At 36.5% G+C, this 18824-nt stretch overlaps 4 protein-coding genes across 5 annotated transcripts; 1 reads left to right on the top strand and 3 right to left on the bottom strand.

The window, feature by feature from the left end:
* Positions 1-713: 713 nt before the first annotated feature.
* On the bottom strand, positions 714-1762 carry LOC108857103 (uncharacterized). Its single transcript, XM_018631034.2, has 2 exons — positions 1603-1762; positions 714-1471 (listed from the first exon to the last, which is right to left on the bottom strand). The coding sequence occupies exons 1-2, from the start codon at positions 1636-1638 to the stop codon at positions 878-880; spliced, it is 630 nt and encodes a 209-aa protein (XP_018486536.1). The 5' UTR covers positions 1639-1762; the 3' UTR covers positions 714-877.
* Positions 1763-2522: 760 nt separating this feature from the next.
* On the top strand, positions 2523-5004 carry LOC108857632 (probable glucomannan 4-beta-mannosyltransferase 14). 2 transcript variants are annotated; one of them, XM_018631636.2, is made up of 8 exons: positions 2523-2997; positions 3066-3164; positions 3261-3513; positions 3607-3717; positions 3806-3942; positions 4029-4142; positions 4224-4606; positions 4680-5004. In XM_018631636.2, exons 1-8 carry the CDS (start codon positions 2683-2685, stop codon positions 4837-4839), a joined length of 1572 nt encoding a protein of 523 aa, XP_018487138.2. In that variant the 5' UTR covers positions 2523-2682; the 3' UTR covers positions 4840-5004. The 2 variants fall into 2 exon arrangements, with proteins under 2 accessions (XP_018487138.2, XP_056866799.1); XM_057010819.1 differs by having other exon boundaries at positions 2858-2997; positions 3066-3159.
* Positions 5005-5622: 618 nt separating this feature from the next.
* On the bottom strand, positions 5623-8285 carry LOC108857561 (xylan O-acetyltransferase 1). Its single transcript, XM_018631550.2, has 5 exons — positions 7595-8285; positions 7337-7508; positions 7008-7207; positions 6758-6916; positions 5623-6071 (listed from the first exon to the last, which is right to left on the bottom strand). Exons 1-5 carry the CDS (start codon positions 8179-8181, stop codon positions 5723-5725), a joined length of 1467 nt encoding a protein of 488 aa, XP_018487052.2. The 5' UTR covers positions 8182-8285; the 3' UTR covers positions 5623-5722.
* A 2532-nt stretch (positions 8286-10817) lies between these two features.
* LOC108862531 (zinc finger CCCH domain-containing protein 47) lies at positions 10818-13143 on the bottom strand. The gene is made up of 2 exons (XM_018636689.2): positions 12983-13143; positions 10818-12712 (listed from the first exon to the last, which is right to left on the bottom strand). Exon 2 carries the CDS (start codon positions 12673-12675, stop codon positions 11023-11025), a length of 1653 nt encoding a protein of 550 aa, XP_018492191.1. The 5' UTR covers positions 12676-12712; positions 12983-13143; the 3' UTR covers positions 10818-11022.
* Positions 13144-18824: the final 5681 nt, after the last annotated feature.

Genomic DNA, 18824 nt, shown 5'->3' with positions numbered 1-18824 from the left:
CTCGATGGGCCTGTGATTATAGTAGCTAGGCCTATTATAAAACAACAGGCCTTTGTTAAAAGCTTTTTTTTTTTTTTTGAACGTCTGGATCGATTATTATCGATTAATTATGCTATTACAATGATGAGAATATTACAAAGACGATTATACAGCCGACAATTCTACCATCTTGTGAGAATACACGCCTGACTGCACCTCTTCGAGCCGTCCTATGAGATCCATGTTCGATGGTACGCCATGCACCAAGCTGAAGATCTCCTGTAATCCTTTTCTCCATAAACTGCATAATTTTGTATTTTCTGGGGTTTGAACCCCAGACCTCCGGGTGTAGAAGCATTACATGAACCCTTAGTCAAATCATTGGATCAAGGGGGCTTCCACTGTTAAAAGCTTTTGTATATTTTTTTTTTGCGCACCAAGCTTCTTTGTATTTCATTTATCCAACTTTTGTATGATGTAATCGGTTTTAACTTTTAACTTTTAAATCATTTTAATTAAATATGTGATAGAAAATCAAACCCTAGTAGTATGTTTATCTCATCCAATTCCCAAATCTTTAAATAATAGTCTCAACTTTTACAAAGTTATAATTTGGCGGTAGAACTTTGTAGTTGTAGGCTTCTTTCTTGGGTCAGGGTTCAAACATCTGGTTGCATTGGCTTTTTCTTGGGTATAATGTAAGGGTTAAAAACTGAATATAAAGCAAGAAGAGATTATGTGAAAAAAAAATTATGTGTACTACTAACTACACAGTATACAATCAAACCATCTTTGCCAAGTGATAAACATTCCCCCAAGTATACCTTTCAACTACAACTCTTTCACTCTCTGTTTAATAAGTTTCCAAACTCTAGAAACTTGTCCAAACATCTTACCTTTAGTTTTCATTGAAGTGAATGCCACCAAGTTTCCAGACAACATAAGTGGTAGCAAACATCACAGTGCTTATGAACACAAACGAAAAAGCAATCACCAGTATATCTGCGCTTCCAGGTAGATCAAAGGTGAGCCCTTTCTTCGGCATACCTCTCTTGCTATCATCAAGCATGTTGGTCGGTGCTTCGGGTAGACCCGGTTTCCTATTCGATTTCTTGTCACTCTCCTTGAGCACCTCCAGTATCTGGCTCCCCATTTTGGGTTTCGATGGTTTCGGTGTCGCTTCCGTGTATCGACTAAGGACACGAGCTGCTCTTAGCCTCTCTCTTGCTGTCAACGGCGCTCTTTTCGCGGAACCGTTGTTGTTGTTGCTGCTGCTTGGTTCAACGGGTTTGCTTGAAGAATCTGAAGAGGGAGGAGGGTCGTTGACCGATGTTGTTGCGATGGAATCTTCGTTTGACTTCAGACAAGATGGAACCAATCTACTTTTGCTTGAAAGTAACGGACTTGGAGATGTGTGGAGCGTTAAAGGTGAAGGCTTTAACGTTGTGACTTGAGTTGAGAATCTTACAACGGGATGTGATCTGTTATGAAGCTTCAAAGAGAGAATATGTTTATGTCAATTACAGCAAATCAAGCAAAAGCTCAGATGAAAGCATCAAGCTTTACCAAGATTAAAACCCAGTTCCATGAATCTTATGGTCATCGAAGAAGAAGAATACTTACCGGAGAACTGAAGCCGGCGTTGACAGCAACGGCCATTTTGAGTAGAGATGAACGTGTCTTTAAGAGCTATGCATATGGAGGAAGACGAGGAGAGAAAGAACTTTGCGTTTTGTGGCAGTGAAGCTAAGGCCGAGAAGAGCAGAGCATACAAGATTAGGTTCCCTTCTTCCACTCGCTTTTAAGAGCACGTGGAAACCACGTGATCATCTCTTGTGTAGAAGAGGAAAACAACCGCAGCAACTGGTTCACATAAAGCCCATTTGAGGCCTTTTTAATTTATTTGAGTAGATATCATTTTTGAGGCCTTATTTAAGAACTTGTTTAGTTTAGCTTTATTTACAGAGGTACTAGTTACAGCTAGGAGCTCATGGACACATGTACAAGTTTTCATGAGCTTTTACATTTTTCTACCCTGCTATGGTCCACCAATCATTGACTTTACAAGTGATTAGTCGTTGTTTGCATTGATGAGAGGACCCATCTAAAACGCTTGTCTTTAGTGACAATTCACACATGTAAATAATTGAATGGAAGATAATATAATCTATAGTATGTTTTTTTAGCTTTTTTGGTACCAAATATAGCAAAATTTGGATAGCTATCCACCTTGGGGGCATATCTATGACTATTGGTTTTCTCTTGAGGTTGTAGTCGATAAACATTTAAACTATTTAAAAGAGTAGCTATCATTGATGGGTCCAACTATGCAGCGATTAATAATCTAATCAGACATTTAAATCTTGACAAAAATCAGAGATTCTGATTATCTCATAAAATATACAAATCTCAACATAGTAACTAAGACATGGTGAAATGTGGAAACAACCAATTCCAGCTCAACTAAAACACATTTAATTTAACTTTTATGATCACGTCTATACATGTCTACTTTATTATTTTAATGAAATAGACAAAGACTTTTACTAAATCAAAAGGACATGGAACATGGTAATAAAGCCAAAAAGAATGTCTCCTGATCTTCCTGAAGCTCATTTCTCTTTCAGGAGGAATAGATTTTAAAGCTTTCTCTTGATCTTGTCTCTTCTGTTGTTTGTGTTGTGAAGTCTCAAGTGTTCCGCGATGGCGACATCTTCCGATGGTTTATTCGAAGACATGAACTTCTTGGGAGTGATTGGATATGTATTAGAGCAAACAAGATTCATCTTCCTCGTACCGATTCTGAATGTTCTGGTGAATCTATGTCAGGTCATCTCTTTGTTGTTGTTTATAGATGCATCTTACATGGCTATAGTTGTAGCCATTGTCAAATTACGTGGACGAACACCTGAGAAAGTTCTCAGATGGGAATCTTTTAAGACCGATGACGTCGAGCTAGCTCCTTCCAGTAATCATCCAATGGTTCTCATCCAAATCCCAATCTACAACGAAAAAGAGGTTTGACTTAGTTTCAAACAGAAAAAAAAACAGAGCACTCTGTTTCACTACTGATACTTTATCTACAGGTATGCCAACTTTCGATAGGAGCGGTTTGCAAGCTATCGTGGCCATTGGATAGGATGATTGTTCAAGTGCTTGATGACTCAACTGATCCACACAGTAAGGTCCTTTCGTTAAACCCATTTGAATCTCCATTGATCTTTGTGTCCAGCCTCGGTTATTACAATGTGACAAAGGGTTTTTATTGGAAAATAAAATAGGAACTTGTTAGGTTAGAGTGTAAAAAATGGGCGAGCGAAGGCATTAACATAAAGTCAGAGGTTAGAGACAGTCGAAATGGGTACAAAGCAGGAGCTCTCACTGCAGGAATGAAGCATAGTTATGTGGAAGGATGCGAGTTTGTTGTTATATTCGATGCAGATTTTCAGCCTGAACCTGATTTTCTTGAACGTACTGTTCCTTTTCTTGCACATAACTCTGAGATAGCTCTTGTACAAGCTGGCTGGAAATACGGTAAGATCTTTCTTCTTCTTCGCTTTGAAGTTACCTAAAGACCGGTTTCTAGTCGATTTGTTAAACTGATTTTGATTGTTTGTGATTTGACAGTGAATGCAGATGAATGTTGTATGACAAGAATACAAGAGATGTCTCTTAACTACCATTTTGCTGTGGAGCAGAAGTCTGGATCCTCCATACATGGGTTCTTTGGATTCAACGGTGGAACATTAATACCAAAGCTCCTTGTGTTTTTTGTATTACGTGATCATTATTTGAGTTATTGCTAAAGAGACACCGTTGACTTTAGGTACTGCTGGTGTGTGGAGAATCTCAGCTTTGAATGAGGCTGGTGGATGGCAAGACCGGACGATCGTTGAGGACATGGACTTAGCAGTTAGGGCTCACTTAAACGGCTGGAAATTTGTGTTTGTCGACAACATTAAGGTCTAAAATCAATAAACTCTCCACTTGTAGTAAGACCAGTGACTTAACTTGTACTGTTAAATGACCTAAAAATTTTGGAGTTTCAGGTGAGCAACGAGCTGCCAAGCTCATTTAGAGCATATAGGTACCAACAACATCGTTGGTCTTGTGGTCCAGCGAACCTCTTCAAGAAAATGGCAATGGAGATCATCCATAAGGAGGTTAGTACATCACATAAACCCTAAAAAATGTGTTTCTTGGGACACAAGCAAAGTTCAATGACCTTATATTGTTTGATACAGAATGTGACTTTATGGAAGAAGGCTTATTTGGTATACAACTTCTTCTTTGTGAGGAAGATTGTTGTACACATCTTCACATTCGTCTTCTACTGTCTGATCTTGCCTGCTACCGTTATATTTCCTGAAATAGAAGTCCCTAAGTGGACAACTATCTACATTCCAGCTACCATCACTATCCTCAACGCCATCGCAACACCAAAATCATTCTACCTCATATTGTATTGGATCTTGTTTGAGAACGTTATGGCTATGCATAGGAGTAAAGGAACCCTCATTGGATTGCTAGAGACTAGTAGAGTTAAAGAATGGGTTGTGACGCAGAAGCTAGGAGAGTACAACACTCTCAGAGAAAACCTAATTTCTCACTACAGCTTCCCCGAAAGGTTTGATTATTTTCTTGCATGACAAGTTTTTGGAACAATGATGTGATTTTGACGTGGTTGTATGTTTTTGCAGACTCAGATGGCGAGAGATAATGGTTGGGATGTATCTATTCATATGTGGATACTATGACTTTGTGTTCGGGAAGACATACCTTTATGTATACCTTTTCTTGCAGTCTACTGCTTTCTTTATTGTTGGAGTTGGCTATATTGGTATGTCGGTTCCAAGTTGATCATCGCTGACACGTTTTAACTTCTTTGTCTTCTTCTACTACACATTCATTCTGTCAAAAGGGTCGATTGTATAGAGGTTTAAAGATGTGGTTTTGTCATCAGATTACACAGTTTTATTGCAAGATTCTTTGTCTCATAAATAATGATCTAACAATTTATCAAAATATGACCACTGAGCCCTCTTACCTTTTGTTTCACTGAATAATATTTTGATTGATCAAGAAATTTGGTACATGCTTAGCCAAAACTGATGTATCATAGACAATCAAACCTGAATCTATACACGAGCATTACATCCCAACAATACTACTTTCATTTCTCTCACACAAACTTTCTTATCGGGACAAGACCCTCAATCAATGGTTTAATCTAAAATACTGAATCTATAACATCAAAATTTTGGGAGCCATAAAACAATTTAATAAATAAAAAAATTAGTTCAAATTTTTTAAATAATTTGGAAGCTTATATTTATATATTGGCTTCTAAATTTTGAAGATTCAATGTTAATGTTTCACCTGGTTATATCAAATCCGAACTGACAAAACTTATCTTTTTGGCTTAAGCTGGTTATCAACTTCAGTCTTAAAACATTTTGAACATAATGTATGATATCGACCACTTAAAGATACGGTCGATGTGGGCAAGTTTTACCCAATCAATTGACAAAAACAAAAACATTTGGCATCCTTTGCTTACCACCTCACTCCAAAGTTCAGGAATACAAAAACAGTTAAAAGCCTTTTCAGTTTCAACCTAGCAGACACACTAGTAACAGTAAGTAACAAAAAAAATTCACAATTAATTCAAAAAAATATGAACATTATGATATCAAAATAATACAATTTCGAAATATTCCAAACTTATTATTTGTCTATTTGGTCAGGAACGTGAAATAATACGTGTGTAAAGAAACTCGTTCCACGTGTCAGGCAAACCGGGAAGACACCAGTGGATGCAATCAGCATAAGTGTTGGGATCAGCTTGTTGCTCCGGCGTCAGCATTTTGCCTTGTCGGATTGTGTGAACCGAAGTGTGAGCATCTTTCCGGTACTCGGAGAGTCTCGTAATGTTGAGGAAGTAAACCGGAACCTTAAGAGAACGCGTGACGTTTTCCGCTACTGAGAACAGTCTGTAGTCTGTTCCTACGCTGAAGGGCATTGACATGTTAAGGATCGGTGTCGTCTCTAAAGCACACTTTATCCCATCTGGATTCTCCCAGTCCAAGCTCCTAACATATAAACAACCGGTAAATAGATTAGGGAAAGTTCTATTCGTAACGTATTATATGTGGTGGTTACACCAACTATATATTATAGAGAATTTATGGTTTATGTTATTTTGTGGGGGGGGGGGGGGGGGGGGGGGGAATGGGGTTTGGGGGGTTTAAAAGGACAATGACTTGTTCTCCTTTTCTGGTGGTTGCTTGGTTTTCAAGTTACGTTACATCTGCATGTGGTCCTTATAAATAATTGTACATGTGGTTGTTATGTACTTTGGGAGGCAAACAATGAATAAATAAACGAAGAAGCTAAGTGCCATTGTAAGTTGTAACTGTCAATCTATTGATTACACAATACAAAGAAAACTGGTACGCAAGAAATGTATTAAAAATACTAAGAGACAAAACAAGTCAATAGATTTTATTACTAACTCTGGTTTATGTACTTGTTTAGCAGGCAAGGTGAATAAATGGACTCGCTAAGTTCTAAGAAACAAACATCATATATGGCACTCAACAGTCAACACACACACAAAAATACATTCATTTCTAGAGTCTAGAGAGTGTGACCTCTCAAGTTGTGAGTCATTTCATATTGCAAGCAAAGCATCCCTTAGTTCATATCAGTTGATTAAGCAACTAAGCATGACACAAATATCTTAATGTATTTGAATGGGAGTTAAGGGATTAGTTACTTGATATGGAGAGGAGACATGCTGGCGAAGAAAACAGTGGTATGTAGAGGATCAATATTCTTTTCCACCCATTCTCCCCAAGTCCTTAACACTCTCTGGTAAGCTACTGGCCGTTGGATCTCTTCGTACTCAGTATCCCCTTTATCGAACGATCCCCGTCTATGTTCATCAATTTCACAATCTCAATTCATAGCTTGTATGTATGTATGCATACATATATAGGCAAGATTAATGTAGCAGCGACACTTACAAGACTTTCATGTGGAATGTGTTCATCCACCAAATGTAAGTGTTGAATACAAGAAAGTCAACGCCTTTCCAGTTGACTCCATGCTTTTCTATGGACTCAGGCATTATTATACGGTTAAGTATACTATGCATGTTTGGATCATCTGAATTCGATTCCACCAAAAATGGCGCCCAATAAAATTCCACCGTTGCATTATAATCCTTTTTACAAAATAAATAAATATATTAGTTACGAGAAAAAAATACAAACATAACCACTCTCATAATCAGCAATTCCACCAAATACATTATCTTATATAACAAATCAATTTGTCAAGGGTTGTTAATTACCTCAACTCGGAAGACGGACAGAGAACCGGTTTTGTTCAAGCTCTTTCGACCGGGAGGAACCACTGATTGAACCAAGCAAACCATCGATTCCCATTGATTCCGGTTAAGTGAGTCCCCAACGAACATCATTCTCTTGTTTCTTAGCTTCTCCAGTAGCAATTTCGCTTTGAACCTTCACCAAATAAAACAAAACACATACACATTTAGACTAAATCAATTCCAATAACCGATGTGTAAAAACAGAGCTTTTTGGTTTACTTTGGTAAAGAACAATCTCTTGGTTGCCATCTCCAGTTCTGATACAGAGAATCTCTTCTTCCATTTCTCATGCAAGTCACTTGAGCCGTCAAGAACTCACACTGATCCTCTCTATACAATGGATGCGTCTCGTTATCGAACACCCATTCTCCGGTGAACAAATCACACTCCTCAGGCGGCAGCTCCACGTCACCTCCGTCGTCTTCTTCCTCGGTTACAGCAAACAGCTCAATCTTCTTCCCTTCCTCTGTTTTCAATACCTCTTCTTGAACTGGCTCTGAATCTTGATCCGGGTCTGGCTTTTTGACCGGTTCCTCAACTGGGTCTGAGTGCTTGATCGGCTCTTGAATTGGTAGTGACGTAGCCGCTGTGGTTGGTTTAGCCTCCTCTAGGCTCTCTTGGACGTCGCTAGGTTTTGAGCTGGAGAAAGGGAACTCAGCGATGGACTTGACGTCTTCGTTGTACAAGAAGATTCCGAAGAGGAAGACAGAGAAGACGACGGCGAAGATAGAGAGGTTACTGTTCTTCCTCTGTTTCATTGTAACTCCTGTTTCGAATAATGGAAACTTCCTTCTCCAGGGTTGCATCTGATTTAAACGAAAAAGTATAAAAACAAAAAATAAAGATGAATTATATATAAAAAAAAAAATCTTCGGAGGCTCTCTAAAATGTCAGTATGTTTGTGAGAGAGGGAGAAAGATAGAAGGAAATATATGAGCAACTAACAAAGGGTTAGGTAATAATATTTTTTTCTAAAAATGTTATTGTTAACGTTAATTAGTTTTGTAATTATAATAGTTTGGTGAGGTGGATTTATCTTGCACTGGTTTTCAAAGGTTTTGAAAAAAAAAACAAGTTGTTCATTGACATTAAAATGTAATCTAATTCGCTTAACTAATTTTTTTGAAGTTGTTGTTAGAGCAAAGTAGAGTTTGGAGAGAAGAGTGGTTTCAAAGATTCTAAAGATTGTCTTAATCCTCACCTAAAGAAAAGGACTATAGAAACAACGATTTGTAGAAGCAACATCTTATTGATTACATTTATACTTCAACACTTTTAGAAGCATACTTCATTTTCACTATCCACTTTATTCCCCACTTCTCTACAACCTGAGTTTATGTTCTATTCATTCGGATCATGGATTACAATATTTTTCTTTAAGAATTTGTTTGTTACCAAAACATAGCTTTCTATTCAAAATTAGGACCAAACGTGATTTTTGTGTCTCATGTGCCAGGTTAACCATGTTTGATGTTTCAGCATCATTCACCGATTCACGTATGCAAATTAGTTTTTTTTTTAAGTAGATTGACGTAAATTCGATTATAGATTGATGTATGTGCATGATATCACTGTTGAAGATACAAATCATTTATTGAAAAAGGGCTTGCAAGCAATGTTTTGTTTGTTTTTTTTAATAGCGGTCTGTTTTTATTTTCTATTTTTCGTATCAAAATATGCATATGAACATAATTGGTAGATGGAATCAATAAAGCAATCGGTATCTTGCGTCTAATATTTAGTTTTCGAAAAAATGCCTACTCTTTCGTTTTCTGTAACAATCATTCGTCCATCTCATGTTGAGGGTGAAGCATCCGTGGTCGTTAAGAGGAAAATAAAATTATATTTTCCCCTTGAAAAAGTAAAAGTAAAAGGAAAATAAAAAGGATAAGTAAGATATTGTAAATGAATGATATACGAAGCTTTCTATTTGAGAGAAAAGTAAAGGCTAAGGAATCTCCTCGGAACACACATACATTATAGATTTATAGATACAGACCAACCATTACCAATCCATTTTATATACATCATCATCTTGTACATACTAACTAGACTTTGACCCGCGCTTTGGAAGCGCAGAATATTTTACGATGAAAAATTTCACTAATAAATTAACAAATATTTTGGTAATTTTTAAAGAGTGTGTATTTAAAATATTTTTGCATTTAAATCAGTGTTTTTAAATTCAACCTGATTGTTATTATACCGGTTAATCCGGAGATCTGATAATTCAATTTAGGTTTCTAAAATATTCATATTAAAACCTGAGACTAACCGATTGAACTGATGGATGACCGATATGTAATCTAATTGGATTTAAATTGTAATAGTTTCATAATTTGTAATCTTATGATGCTTTTATTTGTGGCTGAATTCTTTATATCATTGAAAAGACCTATTCTTGAATCATTTTTAGTGTTGTTGGCCCCACCACCTAGTAAATATATGCTCGGTTCGAACTCTTCACTTTAGTGTTCTGTTTTGTTTATTTCATCGGCAACCGACACACTCACACCATTTGCTTTAATAGCTTGTTTTATTCGGATGAGTGACTAACCAGTTGCACTCTTTATAATATGTCAACTTGAATAATGTGAAAAAGAAGGTGACTAATAAGAATCTGAATGATAAACCAATACATAATATATGGTGGAGTCAGGCAAAATACTAACAATTGAATGTACTTTTACTTTACACACTTGTCACATCAAAAGTAATGAAAATTGTTTTTTCGTTCATGCAGCAAAGCTTCTGATGGCTTGTGTACCGTGTGGTATCATCGAAGAAATTTTATTTTAGGTTCTGAATAGAAAAAAAAACAAAACGCTGTGGATCTAGTAAATCAAGCGGATCAAACAAAACAAGAATGAATATAGCAGATCTAGCGGTATGTGGTTTATCGATCTAAAACACATGTTTGAATAATGAAAGTGAATAAAGAACGATCTATGTATTAACTTGTATTCCTCGAAATCCTAATAGTTTTTCCAAAAATATAACATTATGACACACAAAAGGACAGCATAATCTCAATGCAAGTAGTGTGATGAAGGGTGGAGAACTCCTTTTAATGTTTAAAGGATTATTTTTGTAGTGGAAAACATAAGGTCTTTTTTGAAGTCCATCCATTATATGTAATCCAATCCACTTTCCACAGTAACGACAATCTTTCGAACTAGCTGCATGAGAATCCATGTGGTGGGTATTTAGCATGCTATTTTTAGAACCTGCACCGCTGAAGTGGTTTTAAAGGGGAGCTACTTCCATCATCAATAAATTGACTCGTAAAAGCCCCAAATCGATATTAAGATCATTACAGTAAACAACTCTCGCACACATGAATCAATAATGGGCCACATCTTATCAAGGCCCAAAAATAGAAAAAGCATACACATACTATAGTATGAAGTGAAAACTCATTTGTACAAGTAACAGGAAGAGATTAAAGGAAGTAATGTCTATTATTATTGCTAAGACCATTTCATAGTTTGGAATAACAAGAAGAAAATGACCAATATAGAGACTAATAAGCTATTAGTCCAGTTATCTTTCTCATAGTGACTACAAATCATATACTAACAGAAACAATTTAAAAAAAAGTAACAAAAGATTAAAGAATAAACAAGTTTCTGCGTGTGTGTGTGTGTTTACACAACAGTCTGCTCCTTCTCTCTGTACATCTGCTCAGCCCAAGACATTATCCTCACCCTCTCATTCATCCCAAAGCCTCTCTCAGACACAACACTGTCTTTAACCAAAGAGTTAACCCACGAAACATCTGGCTCGTTCCTATAATCTCTCCCTGCATTGTTACTGTTGTTGTCTCCACGGATTCCAAATGAAACACTTCTTCTCATCTTACTCAGCTCATCTCCTTGCACTCCCCAGTCCAGCTTCCCACTAGGTGATCCCCAATCGGAAAGATTCGATGGTGATGATGCTACTTGAGGTTTGAAACTCAAGCTGCGTTTAGCAAACGCAGATGATCTTGCGTTCATCACTGCAGCTGCCACAGCCGCTGAAGAGTCAAAGTGGTGCGAAGGAGGTTGTTGCCTTACCGGGGAAGAAGGGTAATGCTGGTTCATGTTCTGACCCATCTGAGAGTTCCTACTTGGGGAGGAGACATAAGACCCAAAACTCTCTTCCACATTGTTGAAACCTCTAAGTCTCAGCTCCATCTCCATATCGATATCAAGATCTCTAGCACTCAGTGTAGACTTCAACCTACTTCCACCGTTGAGCTGAAGAGTAGGTGGAGACAGAGAATTAACTCTGTTCTGCCATGACCCGTTTCTTGGAGAGGAAGCAACACTATTATTACCCATCGGAGAGACGGGACGTGTCGAAACACCTGAAGAGTAGGCAAGCGGAGACAAACCATTCATCATCTCCAACGGAGATTGAGACACAGCTGAGCCAGTGGAAGCATTAACCGGTCTCATCTCCTCACGTCTATGCGCAAAGAAACAGACTTTCCTCGCACAACCCGTCTCATCTTTACAGAGCCGCGTCTTGTACTGCGCAGGGTGAAGCCACGACTCGAAAACACCGTGAGCGTACTCGCAAGAATCTCCTTTCGGACAGGAACCTTTACGGAACTCAGGACAGGGGACACAGGTGTAAGGATACTTCCTCGGATCTCTCCTCCTCGCGTTCTCACCAGGATGAACGAAAGCACACTCTGTCCAATCATGAGAGTAAGCTCTCGAGCAAGGCTTCACCTTGAAGCTATACATCCTAAACTCATCGCTTCCGTAGACACCTTCGTTTATGTCCGGTAATGACGCATCAGCTGGATACTTAGACACTATCTTCACCTCCTCTTCTTCAACCGCCTCACTGATCATCATTCCCTCGCTTCCTCCTCCTCTCAGCAACAACTCAACAGCTTTCCTCCTCGGAGAGGCCACAAACCTCGAAACCCTAGCGAACAGATCCAGAGGGCTGTTCCCATTAGCATCAACGGCATTAGCCAAAGCAGAAGCATCGAGCAGAGCGTTGATGACTTCGACCACACCCACAGAGCATCCAGCGACAGCACAGTGCAGCGCGGTGACTCTCTCCTCGCCGCAAGCTCTGTTCACGTCGGATTTTCCGGTGGAAACGATGAAAGTCAGAACCTTTTTGCTTCCGTACATGGCGGCAACCATGAGCGGCGTCCTCTGTTCGAGACCCATCTTGTTAGACCCGAGCTTTTTGCAGTACCAGAGCCCTGGCTCGTCCAAGTCGAGACCTTTCTCTTCGACCTCTCTCCGGAACGATGAAAGATCATCACAGGCGGCGTATTCGAGGAGACCCATTGTAGTAAAACAGAGGATGCTCTGTTTCTTTATAATTCTGCAGATAACATATGAGAAATCTGTTATTAAAAATGCTCTGTTTTTCTAGTAACTTTATCCGTTTCCTAAGATTCTTTTTATAATTAAAGTACTTTTGTGTACTACTAAGACAAGCCAACGACCGGTTTCTACTACTACTCTTTCTTCTTCGTTGAAAACTTCTAAAAGCAAAAAAGGGGTCAAAGGTAAAAGTTTGAAGAAACTAAAATCCAGCGAAGTTCTAGAAAAATCAAAGCCACAAACGAGATTGAAGATTAGAGGCACAAACCTTGGGATTGAAAAGTGGGAGAGAAGACAGTAGAAGAAAGTTGGAGAGAGTTGGGTAATGGATGGATGAATGAATGAATGAAACAAGTAGAGAGATGGGGGGTTTATAAGAAGAATGGAGGTTGAGAGAGACAAAATGACTTTTCCTTAAAGTTGCTTCGTTGCGATGAAGGAGAGAGGAAGCTGCCTTCTTTCTTTCCTCTTCTTCTTTACTTTCTTTATTTATTTTTATACTTAATAAATATTTTATTGTGTCAATTCCTGGTCATATATAAGTTTATTAGGTCAAAAAGTCTAAAAAGTTGAAACCAAACTTTCAAAGGTGAGGATGTCGCTCTTCTGCTGACTTTTCTACTTAAATTCATTTGTATTTTTCGTGAAAATTGACACGGAAATCAACTCATTATCTACTTGTTTTTTAATAATAAGTTTATACAGTAGTTCTAATTATATTTCTGGGTGGAAATGGTTACTAGTTTTAGTTATAATTTTTTGACATGTAAATCAACTAATCATCTACTTGTTTTTCTTTGTAAGTTTATAGTTTTAATTATATTTCTGGGTGGAGATGGTTGATAGTTTTAGTTATAACTTTTGACAAGGAAATCAACTAATCATCTACTTATTTTTTTGTAATTTTAGTTCTGAGTGGAAATGGTTAATAGTTTTAGTTATAATTTTTTGACAAGGAGATCAACTAATCATTTAATTATATTTTTATGGTAAGTTTGGAGTTGGGGACTGGGGAGTGATAAAGCAGGGCCCACCACTAAGAAATCTGACCGACTAACCCGGTAGCCGTTCAACACGCGTGTGCGAGTCCACCACAGACAGGAAACACGCGCTTTGAAGAACACGTGAGAGAGACTCTTGCCAGTCAAACTCTTACTACTACTTGCTTTTGAGTTGAGCTGTGCTGTCTAATTTCCATCAAAATCAGTGCCAAATCCAAACGAGTGGAAACTGAGAGATTATGTTCGGCCTTTTCATTAATTGTAGTTCAATCGAATTTTATCGTATGATATCATTTGATTTCGTTATAAAGCACAACTCAAAATATACTAATGTTATCTTCGACTGACTTTCCATTATTTCAAAATACCGTAGTTTTGACCTGGTTTAAGAATATGGGTGATCGACAAAAAAATACAGTAGTTTTGAGTTAAAAGTTATATTATTTATCTTGAGTTTTATTTTGTTTATATGAACTCTCAAATCAAACTGTACTCGATTTGTAACTGTATAAATTTTGTTATTGACATGTATTTACTTTTTTGTGAAAAATGTATTTACTTTTATTAGGAACATTCCAGTGACCAGACATGCCTTTTTGTTCCTTGCATCTAATTTCTGAAATTCCCACTAGTAAATAAAACAATCACTATTTATCAATAGACATTTAGAAAGATCACGGAAAACATAAACAATCATATAACACATTAATTTTAGGAAGAAAACAAGATGCAAATAATGAATACAGAATCTTAACCAAAAAAATACAATTAAGCGTGCGATGATACATTGATACATACGCGTCCGAAGAGCGCAATGACGAAGAGAGAAAGGAAAGAAAGTCAAGCACGCGTTCTTCTAATCTTCGTTCCCTTTGTGTGGGCGACACAATTGTCTTCTTCACTCTCAATACTTTATTTGCCCACTACCGTATTAATTCTTCCCAAATCTTTTTGTCTTCTTTATAATTTATACGATAGTAAGATCACACAAAACATGATTGTTTTTATCATTGTTTTTATTTGCTATAACAATCATGACTTGGTGGGAGTTATTTATATGGATTTCGGCAACTTGGGAGCATATTATCTTTATCATATGTACAAGTGGGTTGAAGAGTCATAGCTTGAAAGAGAAAAATAGAGATGGGTTGAAGAGTCATAACTTGAAAAAGAAAAATAGAGACTGCATGCATTCTCATGGTCAGAATCATTATTACATATAGTATTTTATAGCGTCGTCGTCCAATTATTGGCGTTTCGCATCACAAATACTTTCCACAACATTTTCGATTAGGTCAGATTTTGGACTATGAAAATATTACAAGTATTTTAATCCTCAAAAAGAATATATTACAAGTATTACGACGGAGGAGGTGTCATTTGAATTGGCCTAGACGAAGATGTCTTTTTTCTTTTAAAATGAAGATGTCATTTGAATCCATTGTTATAATACTCGTCTATATGTCTTGAAACTCTTATGAAAATGGGTTATGGGGAAGTAAGTGTGCTTAATTAAATAGTAACTATGGAGTAGGGAATATATTTTATTATGTGACCATCGATCACAAAGGCCACTTTTGTTGGACCTCGCAATAGTTCGTATATTCCCCACTAACGAAAAACAGTTTTAGGTTGTCACATCACACTTGGGCTATTGCAAAGGTCCCTACTAATATATAAAAATGATCGGATTAGTAGATGGTTTTTGGTTGTAACTATCCATTAAATGTATGCGAGGAGGTTAAGATCAATTCTTTCTCGCTTACCTATCCATTAAATGTATGCGAGGAGGTTAAGATCTTCAAGTGTACCTACTCGCTGGAAGTTTGGAGAAGCTTATTGTCGAGATCTATGATTCACCCCCCGACCCAGCTTCAAGACGTGGTTCCTTGGCTATCCTCACCGCAGTTCGTGGGAAGCTGAAGACCATAATGCATCTTATTTTTCAAGGAGTGGTTTATCATCTATGGAAAGAGAGAAATACGAGGCTTCATTCGGCTGTCTCCCGGCCTCCGGTCCTGATCAGTAGAGACATCACCCTTCAGCTCAGAACAAAGCTTTTTCACTCGACAGAGAGCCCAAAACTCCACAGCAAATCCTGGCTTCACAGAACCGGCAGCAGCAATCAACCTACCTCTCCACTTGGTTTGAAAGAATAGAAATCTAAGGATATCAACATCTTTCGTCTTGCTTCTCATATGTTTCTTAATCTTATAGTTCAATGCTTATTTCAGAGGTTGTAAAAACATTTCAAACCCACTTTTCAGAAATGGTATCGAAGATTGGGAGTAAAAAGAAAAAAAAAAGATCAATTCTTTCTAAAAAAAAACTGAAATTTTGGCCGATCTTGAGCTTACCGGAGAACTATATATTGGACTAACAATCTAGCACACCGGACTGAATGAACCTCATTACTTCAAAACTAATGTAAATTGTAAACTTGCTATGCAATTACTATGCAAGTTTTCGTCGAGAATGATAAATGTTAAGTTAAGATTTGGACGAGTTGTACCAAAAATTATTAGTATTGTGGTAACCTACTAACCAATTTGCGTGACCTAAAAGAATAAAAAAGGTTGTCTTACCTATGAGTTTTGTTTTGTTTTGTTATGATATAGTATTTGTTATCGCTCCGTAGACTTAACCTACCGAACTCTGACTTAACACTGATACGTGGGCTTAGTGTTATCGTATACAAACTATTGCAAAGAAGTATGCAAACCATATTCTCTAAGCTAGGCCTAACTTGAAAATGGAAACTAGTTTTAAATCACTACTCTAGCCCAATGTACCCAAAGAACTGCTACTTTGGAGCAATGTACAAAGACCAACATATATATGTTTAGTGGGGCTCGATTCGGATTTAGTTACATGTTCAAGATTTGAAATTAGTTTTTATTCTGGATATTTATTGGGTTATCGGTTCTAAAAATATTGAATCGTACTTTATTAAACTCAATATATTTCCAATTTTTTAAATAATTTGTGTATTTGGCTTTCTTAAATCATATTGTTGTATTTAAAATAAATTTGGAAGACTCTTTGATCAGCAATACAACATTTTTCCTTGAACTATACGTTATAATATCAAATATAACTTAAATTCATAACAAACCAAATCCTTCTACGAACAAAAACTATACATAAAACATAACTAAATTAAAATTAACAACTAACAATTTTATAAAACTAAGAAACAATATTTAAACTTTAAAAGTACAACATTGTTTAAACTTCAGAAGAAAACTTATCCATAATTGAACTTCAAATGAAATTGTCAAAACATAACATCAATATTGACTAAATACCAAAATATATATTAAACTAAGTATTTGAGTTGATTATTTATGTAATAAATAATTATTTTAGGTACTTAATAATATTTTAGTGTATTTTAGATACATACTAAAGAATAAGATTAAGTTTAGTATAATTTCTCCTTTTTATTGTTTTTTGCATTTCTCGGATATTCATTTAGTTTGAGCTCGGTTCAGATAAACTCCATAACCCGAAATACCTTAAAAATAGATTCATTCGGTATTTATATTGGGTTTTCAATCGGTTCAGATTCATTTTATCGGTTCAGATTCGGTTTGGATTTTCAGACTTAATTTATATATCCAGCCCTAATTGGTGAAAAAATACACAAACACAAGTTTTCGAATGTTGAGGAAAACCATTAAAAATCTTGAATAGACAATAAACCAGATCTTCAAAACCAAAAAGAAAACTCTAAAATTTACAACTAGTGATGATATATTTTTTTGGAAAACTATATGGATGTTTATTTTGTAGAATGCCACCAATAAAGCAAGTAGCCACATAAGTTATAAGTCGATATCACAAGGCTAGTGAAGGCATGATTAAGCCTATCAGTAATGTCCAATCAAAAGGCGACTCTGCGTTGTCTATCATCCAATCACTGAGACGTGTCGTTTTATATTTTGGAGGCCTGGGAACTATCTATCTTCTAATTCTTCTTTGGTTGTGATTGGTAAAAATAAATGGAAAGTAGAGTAAATGATTAAGTGGAAATGAATGGAAAATAAAACAGATGGTATCCGTATTCAAAAATGTGGGTGCCTAGCCAATTAATCGTACGACTAGGCATTTGACGGTAGTATACTGTCGCGATTTCAGCCGAATCAAACGTATAATCGGTCATAAAACCAAGTAATCGTTAAAATTTCGACTAATACCAGCTTAACTCATAAATTATACTTTATTAGCTAAAATATGGGCATAAAAACAAACTCATTCGTTATAGAAGAGTTGAGACCTTGTCATCTATATATAGGTGATTTGAAGACTTCTAATGCCTGAACATTATCGATGTGAGACAAATATAAGTGACATTTAAAAAAAATATTTAATCCAAAATCACATGGATTAAATAAAAATAGGAAGATGCGTCACCTAAGGATCGAATCGAACACAGAACCCCTCGCAGCAACATATGATACACTAACCGCTGGACTAAGATGCTTTTACAAACTTATTTCACATATATTGATATATATATACACATATATCTATAATAAAAGTATAAAAACTAGATGCCAATTGATTTCCGTTCAATTTCCGATTTATGGATTAGTCGCTAGGCATTGGCTAACCGTCCGACTAGCGCCTAGCAAATTCTTGAACATGGGATGGTACGAAGAAAGAGAATAAAGGAACTTGAGTAAATATGTTTCTCTAGTAAATGTAGAGTAAAAGTTAGAGAGTATTTTTTTCTTTATGTACAGTAAGAAGTTGAAAAGATGAAAAACTTTATTTTACCTGATTGGTGAATATGTAGCTGAATTTGAATTTCTTTATTTATAACGCTGATTTATTATGATATTACAATTATGAGAAAGTTTACGAAGACGATTCGACAATCGACAATACTATATGCCTTATGAGGATCTATGTCTAACTGCATTATCTGAACCGTCCTATGAAGATTTCCTGATCTGATTTACTTGCACCATGTTGAAGATCTCTTGTACGCCTTTCTTTTATAGTCTTCCATTAATAAATCGTTCTCTCCGGGACTCCGGAACTTGAAACCTGGATTTCCTGCAAAGAAATTGCATAGTCTGGGGTTCCTAGGTGTAGAAGTCT

The sequence above is a fragment of the Raphanus sativus genome, chromosome 5, assembly GCF_000801105.2.
Source record: "Raphanus sativus cultivar WK10039 chromosome 5, ASM80110v3, whole genome shotgun sequence".
Taxonomy (NCBI): domain Eukaryota; kingdom Viridiplantae; phylum Streptophyta; class Magnoliopsida; order Brassicales; family Brassicaceae; genus Raphanus; species Raphanus sativus.
Note: the sequence above shows the minus strand (reverse complement) of the source record. Positions and strands in the feature narration are given on the sequence as shown.